The 16296-nt window shown below is 38.1% G+C and overlaps 1 protein-coding gene across 1 annotated transcript in view; it reads right to left on the bottom strand.

Moving 5' to 3' along the window:
- The window catches only part of polr3a (polymerase (RNA) III (DNA directed) polypeptide A), a 35675-nt gene that overhangs the window by 8437 nt on the left and 10942 nt on the right, over positions 1-16296 (bottom strand). The window contains exons 9-24 of the mRNA XM_084434640.1: positions 16032-16135; positions 15552-15693; positions 15234-15374; positions 14580-14649; positions 13646-13773; positions 12732-12870; positions 12387-12551; positions 11554-11726; positions 11361-11472; positions 10283-10401; positions 9400-9537; positions 6880-7050; positions 5064-5177; positions 2038-2124; positions 1866-1948; positions 318-488 (exon numbers count right to left, since the gene is read on the bottom strand). Coding sequence (XP_084290766.1) covers positions 318-488; positions 1866-1948; positions 2038-2124; positions 5064-5177; positions 6880-7050; positions 9400-9537; positions 10283-10401; positions 11361-11472; positions 11554-11726; positions 12387-12551; positions 12732-12870; positions 13646-13773; positions 14580-14649; positions 15234-15374; positions 15552-15693; positions 16032-16135 — 2057 coding nt within the window. The remainder of the gene's footprint in view (positions 1-317; positions 489-1865; positions 1949-2037; positions 2125-5063; positions 5178-6879; positions 7051-9399; positions 9538-10282; positions 10402-11360; positions 11473-11553; positions 11727-12386; positions 12552-12731; positions 12871-13645; positions 13774-14579; positions 14650-15233; positions 15375-15551; positions 15694-16031; positions 16136-16296) is intronic.

Raw genomic sequence — 16296 nt, 5'->3', positions numbered from 1 at the left:
AAATTACTACAAAATGTATTACTTTAATTTTCAGAGCTGGAAAACAATTCAATTTATATAAAAATATAATTTATAAATATAAACGATTTATTTATATATAAATAATATATAAATATAATAAATTAATAAAATTATATTACTAAATAATAGTATTATAAATATAACTTATAATCTATCACTTCTATATATAATTTTAAAAGTATAAACGAATCATGCTCAATATAAAAAAAATTCTATGACTTTTCCAGACCTGGAAAACACAATTCCCTGATATCTCCAGGTTTCCACATGACATGCATCCGGGTTTCTGTAGTCACCTGATGTTCTTGGACGCATTGATGATCTCTTTGATTCTCGGGACTCCCAGAGTGATGTTCATGGAAGCGACTCCGGCGAAGTGGAAGGTCTTGAGGGTCATCTGCGTGCCGGGCTCCCCGATGCTCTGGGCACACAGCGCTCCGACAGCAGAGCCCGGCTCCATCTGCGCCCTGAGCAACACACACACACACACACACACACACACACACACACACACACACACACACACACACACACACACACACACACACACACACCTCACACTAAACTTCAACTTTTAAACATTTAAAAGGTGCTGTCTGTAAGAATGACTTCTCTGTCTGCCTTCAAGTCTCTCTTAGAAACCTACCTGTTTTCTTTAGCATATTGATTATTTTCTTCGGTTGGTTTTACTCATTTATATGCGAGTCTGATACTGTTTTGCTTACTCCTGTTTTATGGTTACTCTTAGCTATGTTGCTCTTTTATTCTGTTTTATTTGTTGTTATGCATGTTATATCTTCTTTTAATCTTCTTGTTCTGTAAAGCACTCTCTTCCGCCTAGTGGCTGTTGTAAATGTGCTATATAAATAAAACTCAACTTGAAATTGAACCTAAACTAGTGGCCGAAATCGGTACTGCAGTCGAAATTAAAAATATCATAGATCGTTGTTTCCCCGCCTCCTCAGACTCGACGCTCACGCGGGTTGTCAGTTTGAGGACACACAACAGGAACGAGCGAAAATGACATTGAAAGCCGAGGAACCTTACAGACTTTAAGTTAATGAGTTGATTTATCCGTGTTTCAATACGCTCTCGTTCATCGAGATTTTTAGATGGATATCGAGGCTTTTTAGGTTGTGTGGAATCTGCAATCTCTGACCCAGTTTGTTTGCTCGTTTCCAAGGCTGCAAGTCGCTGTGTTTTCCTGGCAACTCGGGATGTCGGAATACTATTGGGTGAACTGGCAGTGGGCGGAGTCACACAGACCAAAAACAAAAACCACCTGACAACACGGAACGTGTAAAATCATAAGTAAAATAACTGGCTGTAGAAATGCTTTTCAGAGAAACGAGTATGTGAACTTAGCATGTTTCCTAAATATCTGGAACAGATAATGGTATTTTTATGGTTTAGTAGAGTCAAAAAGTTACATATAGCATCTTTAATAGCAATATTGTTGCCCAAAGAGCGCCACGACACACGCGCGGGAACTGAGATGACGATGTCCAGACATTTATAAGCTCTCAGTTCTCGTGCAACGAAAGTCTGACGGGGTTGGAACAACATGAGGGAGAGTAATCACTGACAGAGTTTTCATTTTCAGGTGAACTATCCCTTTAAAGCATTTCTGTACATCAGCGAGTTCTCAGCTGCTGTTAATGCATCTCTAGATCTGATCTGAGTAAACACAGGTCACAGTATGAGCTTTATCCTGTCAGGGTCAGTAATGGTGAAGATGTTTCCGGTCAGATTAAGCTCAGCTCATTAGATCAGCATCTGCTGAACCGTACAAGTGCCATTAGAGCGAGCGCTCATCCGAAACTGTGAACCGCTGTGTGTGTTACCTCATATATTTGTCTCTGCAGGTTTCCAGAAACTTCTCCAGCTGGGTCGGAGTGATCCTGTCCAACTGGTACAGAACTTTAGGCTGTAATGGATCAGAAAACAGGCCGTCAGACACAAGCACACACACACTCTCACACACACACACACACACTCACACACAGCTGAGTTTACCTCTGTTGTTCCATTGTCATTGATGCCGTACTTGTCGCGTGTCTTTTTGATTCTCTCCGAAATAGTTTTTATGAACTTTCTGATTTCCTACAATTGAAAAGAATTTCAAAGCATTTAGAAAGCAAAATTACATTAGCAAAATGAACCCAAAATGCAATGCAGAGCTCATTAACTGCAGCAAAACCATTTCTACGAATTCAGCTCTGCACAGAAAGTATAAACAGATATTATTGGATAAATCTCACAGATTCTGTCAAAAATATCACCTCAAAACTCAGATATATATTAGATGATTTAGATATATATTAGATGAAACTTTATTAGAAATGTTCATGTTAATTTATTAAAAATTCTGCCATCGCAACAAATGGAAATTAAATCAGTTTTAGAACTAAAAATTATTATTTTATTTTTTTTACATCGAAAACCAATTAAAAAGGCCAAAAATTACAAAAATACTCACTCAAATTACAAAAAAAATAATAAATACTACAATAGTATATAAAATAATACTAAAATAACACTGATTTATAATACCTTAGAAAATGCGTTTAATTATCATGAACATAAAGCAATGCAAATAAAATCTAAATTTTTGATTTTGAATCTTTTGATTTGGGGTGAAATATGAGACTCAGGAAGCAGTGAGTCGCATTTTGAGGCATAAATCTGCAAATTCACATAAACCTGAAAACCTCTAATGATCCGGACAGCCGGTTTTAAAGCGTGCATCAGGATTAGTGTGTGTAGATCAGCATCAGCACATTAACACTGGTTACTACTGTAAGTCATGCTGAACTAAACTCACACCTGGCTCTCATATAAAGACATTAATAAACTCAAACTCACACGTCATGCTGATGCCATACAATACCTGCAAGTACTTGTCACTGCCAGTGTCTGTCAGTGCCTTTAAATGAAACACACAGACACTGAGCAGAAACGCTTCAGTCATCAGTTTCATTTAAGCGGCTGAACGCGTACAGGAGAATCACTGACTATGCAACATAAACTATTAAAATAATGCTTTTTCAGTTGTTACCTTTTATGTAGTAATAGAGCTGATTGAGAATGTAAAAGGACTGCAAAGTTTGTGTCTCCTAAAAGAAAGAAGTGATTCTGAACTGAAACGAGTCGTCAGTGATTCAGTCTCACTTCCTGCTGAACCTACGTAGCTTTGTAACTAATTTGCATAATGCCAGCCTGTGGTCTTGATTGGCTGAACAGCGTCTCTTAGCTCCGCCCTCAAACACTGTAGTGTATCTGAGACTGGAAGAGTTTGGTTCGTGTTGTTCATGTGGAGAAGACGCTGTTTTCTGAGATTGATACGGTAAAACCCACGCCATCGTCACTGTTCGTATCACTGTGATCAAGAGCTGAGATTCAGATACGATAATGAGCGTTTGCTTTCTGACCAATCAGAGCAGAGCATCTCTCAGAGAGGCGGGGTTTAGAGAGACTGAATCTGCAGATGAACCGTTTCAGACACTGAGAGAAAAGAGCTGATGCTGCAGTGATTATTATGAGAAAATTAAAGTGTTTTTTGACCTCGAAAGGAACATTTAACAACTGCATTTAGATGCAACCTGGACACTGACGGCAGATGTTTAACCCATTTAGCGATGAGCTTTATTTGAGAGATTCACGTTTAGGCAACAACACTCTTTATCGCCACTATTTACACAATGCATCAGTGTTGTTTAAATGCATCCTCATGCCACCTCTCATGAACAGTAAAACCATTCGTTCTCCTTTATGAGAGTCTAGTAGTGCATCTCCGCTTGGAAAGACACACATTCATCTGAAGCACTTTGATAAACTGAGCACTCAAACCGTGAAGAGCTTTAGAGGACAGACAGGCACTGCATCAAATGAGGAAAAAAAAAAGTTCTTTCTTTGTATGTTTTGTCCCCATGTGAAGATGGTCATTCATCATTTTTCTACTGTTTGATAAATTCTGTGGGGTTTGGATGTTCAATTCATACACGTGTGGACGTGTGTAAAATCAGAGCTGTGGATCATAGTAACCATGTCAACGTGAGGAAATCATGAGCTTCATGAGTTAAAGGAATAATTCAATACATTTTCACCCTCATGAAATTGTATTTCTTCAGAGAAGCAGAAGTTGTTAACGTTCACGCTGCCGTTTTCCAATATAATGAGTGATCTTTTTAACAATCTTAAGTAGTCTGTATTTGTCTTGCCTACATTAGGACACTATGAATGCACCTAAAAAATACAGAATCAAATCATTAATCAAAATCGAATTGAATCGGACCGAATCATTCTGAATTGGCAAAAATCTTTCATGAATAGAAAACCTATTGTGAATCGATTCACTGTCTACCCAAAGATTTACACCTCTTATAGGAGAGCCAGTATAATTAAATCCCATAATTTCAGAAGTTTCAATAACTGAATATTTTTCAGTGTTTAATATATTTTTGGGGTTTATTATCATCATCATCATCATCTCACAAATTACAATTTCTCAGCATGTTCTACCCAATAAAATAAGTTTAACACAACTAGAAAAAAAAATTGTGTTATGGGATATTAGTGTTCTGGGAACTAGAAAAATATTCGTCATTAAAATTTCCAAGACTTTTCCAGGTCTATAAATAACACAAAACTAAAAATTCGCTCATATATCCAGGTTTTTCAAGGCTGTGGGAATTCTGGTTCATCAATAAAAAAAATTATAGTTGTTGAGGGAATGAATTACCCCCCCAAAAAAGTAATAATAATAATAATTTCAGCTCACATCTTGATTTAAAGTCAATTGCAGTCTGTTCCTCGTGCAAAGCATGATATGACTTTAGAAGATATGAATGTGTTTTATACTTTAATGGCCCCTTTTTAGAGATTAGTGGAGCTTGACCGCTCCTGGTCACAGTCTGATGAGACCGTCTGGAAAAGAGCAGCATGAACATTCAGCGAAACGTCTACTTTTTTGTGCTCTACTGAAGAAATCAATTCCATGCGGGTTTGGAACGACATGAGGGAGAGTCTGAAGTCTGTCTCACCTCCAGAAACGTGTCTCTACAGCAAAGGAAGTCTTTTCTCTTCATGATGGAGTCGGTGGTCAAAACCAGCTCGTTTCTGCTCAGCGCCGGCTCGCCCGGACAGCCGAACACCGCCTGAGAAAACACAAACCTGAGCATCAGCGTTCAGAGGAGCAAGGGGGAGAAGATGATGTGTAAAGTGCCCTTCAGCGCTCCCACAGAGCACGTTTCCACATCCCAGCATCCCTCAAGCGCCATTTCAATCAATTAGACTCCACAGATAGCAGTGATCAGAATGTGAATGAGATGAAAACAGGCCAGAGGTGATTGTACGAAACTGATGGCAGAGCACAACTCTACCATTTCATAAATGTCAGCTCACATTTGAGAAGAGACATTATAATCCCAGAATCCACTCTGATTGCTCACACACAAGCAGAACCGCATGAAACAAGACAAACGAGACTTCAGTTCCTCTGAAGAAAATTATGTGGTGAAAATGTGGCTGGTGAATTTAGGCCCTAAGATTTGTACAGTAGTAGAAATAATAATTTTTATTTATTTATTTATTTATTAGTAAGAGATCAAGTGATTTTATTCATGTTTTAATTTATATGGTAAACCTCTGTTGTGCACAAGTTTATTTGAAAAAAACAAGTTAATACAATCATTAACACTTGACTTTATTTTTAAATACAACATTTTTTTGTAAAGATATTGTTATATTTTCATTTGATTACATTTGAAAAGATTGATAATATTGTAAAAATTGTGTGAATGTGATCACCAGGGTTAGGCAATTTTTTATGATAAATTTGTATTAAATCATAAAACAGAAAAAAAGCAAACAGAACTTTGAGAAAAATTATATATATATAAATATATTTTATATATTATATTTAAATATATTAAACTGTTAAGTTTTATGAATTCAAATTGATTAGGCGACCATTAAAACGTTATCCAGACAAATAAATAAAATGGATTCCATAGAAATTGCCGCAACAGAAAAAATATAATTCTGTCAGAGCCGCTTCAAGTTTATGACATGACGGAAAACACTGTATAATCTAACCAGCTCATTTAAATATGCAAATTACATTTAGATGCAAGATTTATAGTGAACTACTTAAATTTGGTCTGTTCCTCGTGCAACTTGAATTCTGAGGTAAGATTATAAATTCTGAGGTAAGATTATATAACAGGGTTCCCACACCTCGGTTAACTTCAAATTCAAGGACCTTTCAAGGACTTTCCAGGTCCAACACCCTCAAATTCAAGGACTTACTGTGGGGACTTAATTCAAGGACTCTAAAACTCATCGTGTTACCTTGTAAGATGCATTGTTACAGTTTTAATGTGTCAAACACAACTATGTTTGGCCATATGTCTATTCATATTTCTGTTTTACATAAAACTGAAGAATATTCGGTACATATTATACTGTATTCTACAATGATCTGATATTAACTTTTGCATGGATTTCCTTTTAAAAGAGCTTAGGCTCATGTAGCCAGAAGTTTTGTATATGAATATGCTTTTAAGTTTTTCTTGCCTCATGGGTTTACATTATCTTAAAGCAAAGCAATTAAACATTACATTAAATCAAATATATTTGGGCAAATGCGTGTAACTAACGTAAAACAAAGCCAGCTAGTGTGCATAGGCCAGGTAGTGCAGGACTGTGTGTGTTTATTTTCAAAAACTATCCAGGGCCTTGATTATTTTTTTTTCAGATTCACAAACTTTCAAGGATTTCAAGGACCCGTGTGAACCCTGATACTGGTACCTCTCCACTGGACCTAGCGGCTTTCTGTGAGAATAATCTTTGACGTACTCTGATGTTGTCGAGGACTCTTTTGAACTCCAGCGGCTCATCTTTCCCCTCCATGGCCGCGGGATCGAGTCCGTCTCCGCCGTAGATGAACTGAATGATGTCACCGGTGGAGCTGCGCACCGTCAGATCGTACTGAGAGCACAAGTCCTCCAGAGACTTCACCAAACGCCTCTGTACAACACACACACACACACACCATTAACGCACACCACAGATCTCACTTGTTGTAGAAGACCGTTAGGAAAATGCAGAATTATAAAAAGTTAGTTTTGCAATGACATATGGGCAATTAAATGACTGACTCATTTTTTTATATTTGAATTTAAGCTGGAATATTGATAGTTTACGTGCATAAATGAATCCATAACTTAATTGCATCATTATCCACCTTATTTTGCAAACATTTAAGTTGTTTTATGTGAATGTGCAAGAGTTCTGATTCACTAGACGCTATAGGTAAATGGTGATACTGTTTGCTCTACAAACAAGTGTTTATAATTACGACAACACATTAAAGTCCCCCATAGCCAAATTTATCCCTGAAAACTCATCTTTGATCACCAAAATGACATATTTAAAAGTTTTTCCATGAAAAAAAATCTCTTCATGTCTTAAAACAGCTTGAATGTAACTTGACACCCTTGCCTCATTTAGTATGCGCGGTTCTATGAATATGCAAATGAGCCCCGCCTCCACTCACTCAGCTCAGAGATCCACTGGTTGACGATCACACGTTGATCTGATTGGTTACAAGCAGGGTTTGAAATAAACACCTGCCCAACTTCAAAATAAAAACTGTAAAAATAAACTGTGGCGTGTTACTTATGATGTTTACTCACTTTGCTTGGGAAGTTTGCATAAGACAAATCTGCGCAGATTTAGCGCAAATACTCAACTCGTGAGTCATCATGATTTATTAAATACAGTGTATTGCCCAGAATCTGCTATATCAGGCTTACTTGAACACACACGTCACTACACATCAAGTAACAGCGCGCTTGTTCATTTGCATTAAAGCAATAGCGAAGATTAAAAAGCATTTGGTGAACAAAACATTGTTATTTCCCAACATCGTACATTTTTTTTATGTTCTTTGTACTGTATTGATCTGTCCACCTACAACACATTTTTGGTGATGAGGATGAAAGAGGAAGGGAGGAGATGCTGGATGACAGGATTTAGTTTGAATAAGAAATTAATGCTGTGACGTAGTTAATCCGGTTAATCTCTTTTCTTCTTTTTTCTTTGGCTAGTAGAAGTTCTGAATGGCCGGTCACTTAAAAATTTAGTAGCCAAATTGGCGGGTGAGTGAAAAAGTTAATTTCAAACCCTGCTTACAAGGTAGTTTGTGACGTCAGAAACACCAGCGATTTCAAAGCGTGTTTTTGAGACTGTCTTTGGTTCACTGCAGTTTTAAGGCAGGCAAAAACATCGTTTTTTTTTTTTACTGGTCAATTTTGAGATTTTTGGATATTTGTCTTCAATAACACATCTTCTTTCAGACTTGTGGTGAAAAAAAGTCTGAAATACACATTAAGGTCTTTATTTTACTACACTGTGTCTGTTTGCGTCTGTAGATTTCTCATAAACTCAACAAAAGTTGGCGTTGTAAATCCTCCCGCTGCTCCGCGATCTCTGTCTGCTCCCTGTCATCACACACACCGCTGGAAAGCTCTCTCTCTCCTGTACAATGCTGTCGGATCCAAATATGCTCATTTCCTTTTTATCAGCAACCAATCGTGAAAGTAAAAGGGCTGAATGCGCAATCTCATTGGCTGATGATAAATCTTTAAAGCCCGTTTTCTCAACATGGCTTTTCTCTCATTCTCCAAGTCTGAAATCTCCACTTCAGTAGCACCGATACACACCACACTTTCCAGTCTTGTGCCTAGTTATATTATGAAGACATTTACAGAGGGATTTGTAAATATATTATTCCTAGCCTGATTTATATAACATTTTATTCCAAAAAGCATGGCGAAAATAATTTTTTTAAGGCTATTGACAGTATTTTCTGATTTACAGGATAACAAAAGTAGATACCCATAAATCCCTCTGTAATTTTTTTCCCATCTAATATGTGAGCAATGAAAATTTTTTTAACCTGGCTTTATCCAATTCTCAGATTTCGGGGTTTTTTATATATATATATATATATATATATATATATATATGCAAATTAGCGCATATTTAATTAGATATTGCCTACTTTGCATATTTAAAAATTTAATTACAGAAAATTTGTAATACATTTTTTTTCTCATCTTAATGTAGGTAATCAACTGGGAAAGTTTCATGGTGATATCTGCTAGTTAAACATTTTACCCTATTCACCTGTAGTGTCTCGTCTTAAGGAGGAAATACTCAGCAATGGTGTCGACTTATGAATTTACACAAGGTTCGTCTTAAAGCACATTAAAAACACCACATAGACACACAAACAAGATTAAAAGCTGGATTTTCACCACAGGGGGACTTTAATACAGGAGGCAAGCGGACACGTTTCATCTGCTGTGGTACCTGCATGTATCCTGTCTCTGCTGTTTTCACAGCGGTGTCGACCAGCCCTTCTCTGCCAGCCATCGTGTGGAAGAAGAACTCAGTGGGCGTCAGACCAGAATAAAAGCTGTCTGCCACAAAGCCCTTCGCCGCAGGGAGCTGAAACATAAAAGAACAAATCACACAAACATGTCGCTTTTATTCCACACAGCCTCTGGTTTGTGTCTTCGTTAAACTCTGATCACTTTCAAAAGTTCTGAAGCATTTCCTCCAAACATAATCATAAAGCATGATGAAATATTCATCGGTACACGGTGTGATTTTACGACGGCAATGAAAACATGCAGTTATTGGACAAAGAGTTGCATAAACCTTGGAATTAATCATGCAAAGATTGCTAAAGTCAATTAAACGCATGCATTATGCACCTCAAAATAGGGAAAAAACGAATTGTTAAAGTTATTAAATAAAGTTTAAACGGCTTGTATAATCTCTCCACGATTGGCTTTTTATAAATTAAAAATAAAATAAATTCAAGCACTTTCAAGGGTCTGCATCTATGCATGTTTATCTTCAAAAACTTTCCAGGGCCTTGATTTATTTTATTTTTCAGATTCACAAACTTTCAAGGATTTCAAGGACCCGTGTGAAAACCTGTTGCTAGAAGTCAATTAAACACATGCATGATTTCTGACACTTCAAAATAGGGAAAAACTGATATTACATAAAGTTTAAAGCGAGTATAATCTCTCCTGTGCAACACAACGATAGGCTCTTTTTTTTAATTACAAAAAGCATTTATTTGAAATCATCCCAGCGGACAAAGGACAAAAGTTGCTGTAATTGAAGAATCAAAGGTATGAACGGCAAAGAAGAGCTGAAGACTCGAGTTGTTCCCTCTTACTTTGGAGTGCTTTTCAAAGTGAGGCAGCGAACGGTTCTCGAATCCGTCAGGAACACGAGAGCCGCTGATGGCCTGCTGCCCGACGCAAGCGATCATCTGGGAGATGTTAATGAATGACCCTGGAGACGCAGAGGTTATTTCACAGACATTTGTGATTATTTATTCATTTTTAATACTGTAAAATCAAATTCAAGGACTTTAAGCACTACTTTTTCTGTTTTATTTTTCTCAAATTCTGTTTGCTTTTTTTTCTGTTTTATCATTTAATACAAAATTATCATCAAAAATTCACACAATTTTTTTTACAATATAATCAATCTTTTAAAATGTAATCAAATGAAAATATAACAATACCATTACAAAAAAATCTTGCATTTAAAAATAAATGCAAGTGTTAATGATTGTATTAACTTTAAGTAAACTTCTGCACAACAGAGCTTTACTATAGAAATTAAAACATGGATAAAAATGTATCTCTTACTAATAAATAAATAAATAAAAAATATTTCTACTACTTTAAGGACTTCAATCAGAAATCTCACTTATCAAACAATCTATATTATATTATCTTTCAAATTCTAAAAAGGGTAAATAGATAAACAAAAATAAACCAATAAAACAAAATGGTACAGATAAATTGCAGCAGATGCAATGACTGTGGTAACATTAACTATACTATGACAAAGTGATACTTTGATAGTAAAACTGATTTCCACCCCATGAATATATAATTGAACTGAAAAATTAAAGCTGTATCATATACTTGGATATTTATGAGCAATATCAAACTCATAGCCATGCAAAACGGCTCTATATCAGATGGGCTGCAGTTTTCATTTTGTGTGAAAATAGTGTTATATCGATAAAATCAAACACTAATTTCACATATATTGTCTTTCAATAATTCAAGCGCTTTTCAAGTCCCTATTCATAAATATGGCCGTTTTCAAGGGTTTTCCAGCCACTTAAATGTCAAAAACTCAAATTTAATACTTCAAGCATTTTAATGTTTTAATATTTGCCCTGTAAATATGATATATATGTATATATAGTTCCAGTAGGGAGGTTTGGATGGTACCTTTGGATCCACACAGAGCCATGATCAGCGGACTGTTGCTTTTGTCCAGTTCCCTCAAACACGCGCTGCCAGCGTGATCTCTGATGACTGACAGCTCCTTCAGGATTAACGCCTGGAGACACACACACACACGTCACACAGAGGTAATCAGATGTAATGTGTGTGTGTGTGTGTAACTCGTTCTCTCTCTCACCTCGAGCGTCTCCTCCGCGGTGCAGCCCGGCTGCTGCTGTAACCGGCCCGTCTTCAGCGCTTCGATATATTCGTCACATTTCTTATATCCGTCGTCCAGCAGCTCCTGCTTGGCCTTCAGGAGTCCCTGTCCGGGCGTCACGTCTCCGATCCCGATGGAGAAGCCTCGATTCGCTTCAAGACAGGAATCACGAAAACATCACACACGTCATGACTTTAACCCACACAAAATCTCACACACACATCTGGTTTACTATCTTTCTGGGGACTCTCCATAGACGTAATGGTTTTTATACTGTCCAAACTGTATATTCTGTCCCCTTACACTAACCCGACCCAACACACACACACACAACTTTCAGCATTTTAACATTTTCAAAACAAACCACATTTTATTATGTTTATTAATCAATTTTCCTTGTGAGGACCAGCAAAAAGTTCTCGCAAAGTAGGGAATGTCGAGTTTTACTATCCATGTGGAGACATTTGGTCCTCAAGTATAGCTAAACATGCCCACTCACGCACTCTCACACACACACACGCGCACTCTCAGACACGCACACTCTCACACACACACACACGCACTCTCACACACACGCACTCTCACACAGACACGCACGCACTCTCACTCAGACACGCACACACTCACTCAGACACGCACACACTCACTCAGACACGCACACACACTCTCAGACACGCACACACACTCTCAGACACGCACACACACTCTCAGACACGCACACACACTCTCAGACACGCACACACACTCTCAGACACGCACACACACTCTCAGACACGCACACACACACACTCTCAGACACACTGAAGACTCACACAGGTAAACGGGAGCCAGACGGGCCAGGCGTGACATGGCATCCGCCGCCTCCTCTTGACCCCAGTCTCTCAACAAGATGTAGAAGATGTTGTTCTTGGATCCGGATCCCAGAGTTCCTTTATCCAGACTGCCACACATCAGCTCACTGTTCTGGATCACCACAACTGCGCACACACACACACACACGGGTTACATGTGAAGTATCCTTATATTAGAAGGGGTTCTCAGCAAATATAGGGCCCTATGAAACCAATTCCTTTTATTTTTGGCAAATAAAGTGCTGCAAAACTAAAAAAAAAAAATGGAAGACGTGTGTGTGTTTAAAGTGCTGCCGGGTCACTCACAGGAGTCGTTGGAGCACAGATCCTCCCCTTTCCCGCAGTACTGCTTGCCTTTGGTGCGCAGGTTGGCCTTCACCGGACAGCTCTTACTGGGCTTGAGTATCAGACTGAAGATCTGCTTCCCCGTCCACAGCCTGATCGGCTGACACAACACACACACAGCGACGCGCACAGGTCAACTTCATCACACTTTCAAATAACTAGCGCACAAACTCAGAAAAATAAGTGCATAACCTTGAAGACATGTTTCTCATTTACCTCAAAAGTAAATACTGCAATACACACACACACGTTCTCGCACGTACACACACGCTCTCACACACACACACACACACACACAAACTCTCGTAAGCACACACACGCTCTTGCACGTGCGCACACACACACACACGAGTAGTTTTATTTATAGTTATTTTAAAGCTTTGACATCTATAAGGTTTATATTGCACATAATTAATGGAGGGAAAGTGAAACAAGTTGAAAAGCTTGATGCATTTTATACTAAAAAGAAGATATTAGGGTTAAAGAACGTTAGAAAAAGTTGTATATTTGTCTTTCCACCATGAAAAGGGTCCAAACGATGTCACTTCCTGTTTTGTAATATGCATATCAAAACTCTAATCTAATTAAACAGATCAAATAACTACCATTACACTCGGTGAGCAGTTATTACTCAAAAGCAATTTCATAATTTAAGCAAAAAAAAGCTCTTACTGAAGACGTCAAATAACCCCCACACAAAGACAAACGCAATTTAAACACACAAACAAGTGTCTATCCAATAAAGAGCTTTTCTTTTGTCTAAACCGGCTCCAAAAAGAGAGCATGTTCAGTGTTTATAAGGAGAGAATCAGCACTGGAGGGGAAATTTCATCATTTTCCCCCCACAGAGCATCAGTTCATCCTTCACGCCAGACCTTGAGAATCGCAGGATGAGGGAGGGAGATCTTGACTTTCTCGTCTTTTCCCACCAGGATGGAGGCGACGATCTGACAGGCTTTGGTTCGGTCGAAGAAAGTGTCTTTGAGCGTGAGCAGGTACGCACCTGTCACATGGTACAGAAAAACACATGAACATCAGCGGTTTAAAGGTGCATTGTGTAATATTTAGGAGGATCTGTCGACAGAAATGCAATATTGTAAACATAACTATGTTTTCAGTGGTGTATAAAGACCTTACATAATGAACCGTAATGTTTTTATTACCTTAGAATGAGCCATTTCTATCTACACACACAATCGACATGTTTCTACGGTGGCCCTAAACGGACAAACGCGTTTCGTCACTATGTTGTTCTAGCTAAAGTCAGCGGATAAAACACTGACACAATGATGAACAGGTAACAATAATATTCACTCATTTCTTAATTTATCTTTGTAAAGAAACCTCGCTGCTTAACTGGCTACTCTCTGCCGTCTCAGACGACATCACTTCCTGTCAGCCACCGTAACTGTAATCTGTAGGGTGCAATTCGCAACCTCACCACTGGATGCCGCCAGAAATTACACACTGCACCTTTAACAGCCATTATGCTCTATTTATAATTTGTTGTAGTTCCACTGTTGGACACTGGGTGGAGTGTGGGTTTAATAGGTATTTAGGTAGCCAGAGAGCAAGTGAAGTCAGGTGTAATGTGGACATGCGAACTTGTGGATTATAAAGTGTTGTGGCATCAGGATTGTGACAAAGGGATAAATGCATTACTGGACTGGAAGCGTCTTGTTTGGATCTCACGCGTCAGAAATAATCCTACAACACCTCTAAGAGACAAGAAGGTCATTGTCGCTACAAGCGGTTTAACAGCGCCAACTTCAGATGCTGGAATCTGATTGGCTGAGGAGGAAAACGCACCTGTCAGAAAGTCCTGAATGGCTGCGATCAGCGGCTCACCGTTTCTGGGAGTGACCAGATTTGCCTTCGTCTGTGTGAGGAACACAGAAACAGGGATTTATCCCGTATTCTGAGGGCGGTTTAGTTCGTCTGTAACACTTTACAGATTCAGATTGTTTTATTTAGCATTCAAGGCTATTTTCATGGCAAAAATTCAATTATAAAAATGCAAATATTATATAAATACAATAAAAAACAAACAAACAAAAACAGCAAGTCATATTATGCAAGATTTTTTGAAATTAACATAATAAATTAGGTATAATCTTCCTAATTAAGTAATTAAGTGAGGTAACTTCATAAAAGAGCGTAACACTTTACAATAAGGTTCATTAGTTAACTACCTTAATTAACATGAACTAAGAATGAACAATACTTATTATTCAGCATATTAATTTAGGTAATATCAATTTCATAAATTAATGACAACCAAAATCAAAGGTTGTATTTGTTAACATTAGTTAATGCACTGCGAACTAACATGAACAAGCAATGAACAGCTATATTTTAATTAACTAACATTAAAGATTAATAAATACTGAAACGAATGTATTGCTCATTGTTAGTTAATACATCAACTAATGAACCTTATAGTGAAGTGTCCGTCTTTCTCACCCCCATGAGGACGAGAGCTTCAGCTTTGGCCTCTTCTGTCTGCGGAAGGTGGAGGTTCATCTCGTCTCCGTCAAAGTCAGCGTTGTACGGCGTGCACACACACTCGTTAAAGCGAAACGTCCGATGAGGTTTCACACGCGCCTGGAACAGAATACAGGAGAATTGACACGGATATCACACATTAATTTGATTTAGATTTTTAAGCCCCTGAATCAAAAATGTATTTGTGTGTGTGTGTGTGTGTGTGTGTGTGTGTGTGTGTGTGTGTGTGACGCCCCCGCAGAGTTACACCGCGAGGAATGAGGAAGAATAACTCACGATATGAGCCATGATGCTGAGTTTATGCAGAGAAGGCTGCCGGTTGAACAGCACGATGTCGCCATCAATCATGTGTCTCTCGACCACGTCCCCGTACTTCAGCTCTTGAGCCATCTTCTCTCGATTACCGTACTTCAAAAACCTGAAGCAAACGCATTCAGAAGATGAAGCAACAGCGCAAGGAAGAATGAAAAACCTCATGTCGTAACAAACTATGACTTTCTTTCTTTGTAGAAGTTTTGAAGGATGTATGAACGATGAAAGTGGATGGAGATTTAGATCATCAAGCTGATCATCATAACAGTATTTGCTATAATCCAGAATGCATCACTATTTTTTGTTTTTGTTGTTCGTCTCACAAAGCAACCAAACCTGTGCTTTTATGATGTTTTGTAATAAAGTCAAACAGGTTTGCGATGACATGAGGGAGAGTAAATGATGACAGAACATTAATTTTTGGATGATTTTTGTGTATTTGACCTCTTCATCTGCATGTGTCTCTGCTGAATGAAATTTGCTCCCGGGTGAACATCAGGACCGCTACGCACTAGCTTCCTCAACATCTCAATGTTGGCTTTATTCACCTAAAAGAAAACACACACACCAAAGTCTTTGCATTCCACATTTTACCACGAAATGACCAACTACTGACCCATCCATCATCCACTGCATTTTAAGCAGGGTTTTTTGGAGTGTATGAACCAGAATAGATTATGATATGCAAGCTATCAATATAAGGAACATT

This window comes from Rutilus rutilus, assembly GCF_951802725.1.
Source record: "Rutilus rutilus genome assembly, chromosome: 16".
In the NCBI taxonomy this organism is placed as follows: Eukaryota; Metazoa; Chordata; class Actinopteri; order Cypriniformes; family Leuciscidae; genus Rutilus; species Rutilus rutilus.
The sequence above is the reverse complement of the archived record's forward strand: the minus strand, read 5'-3'. Positions and strand labels throughout refer to the sequence as shown.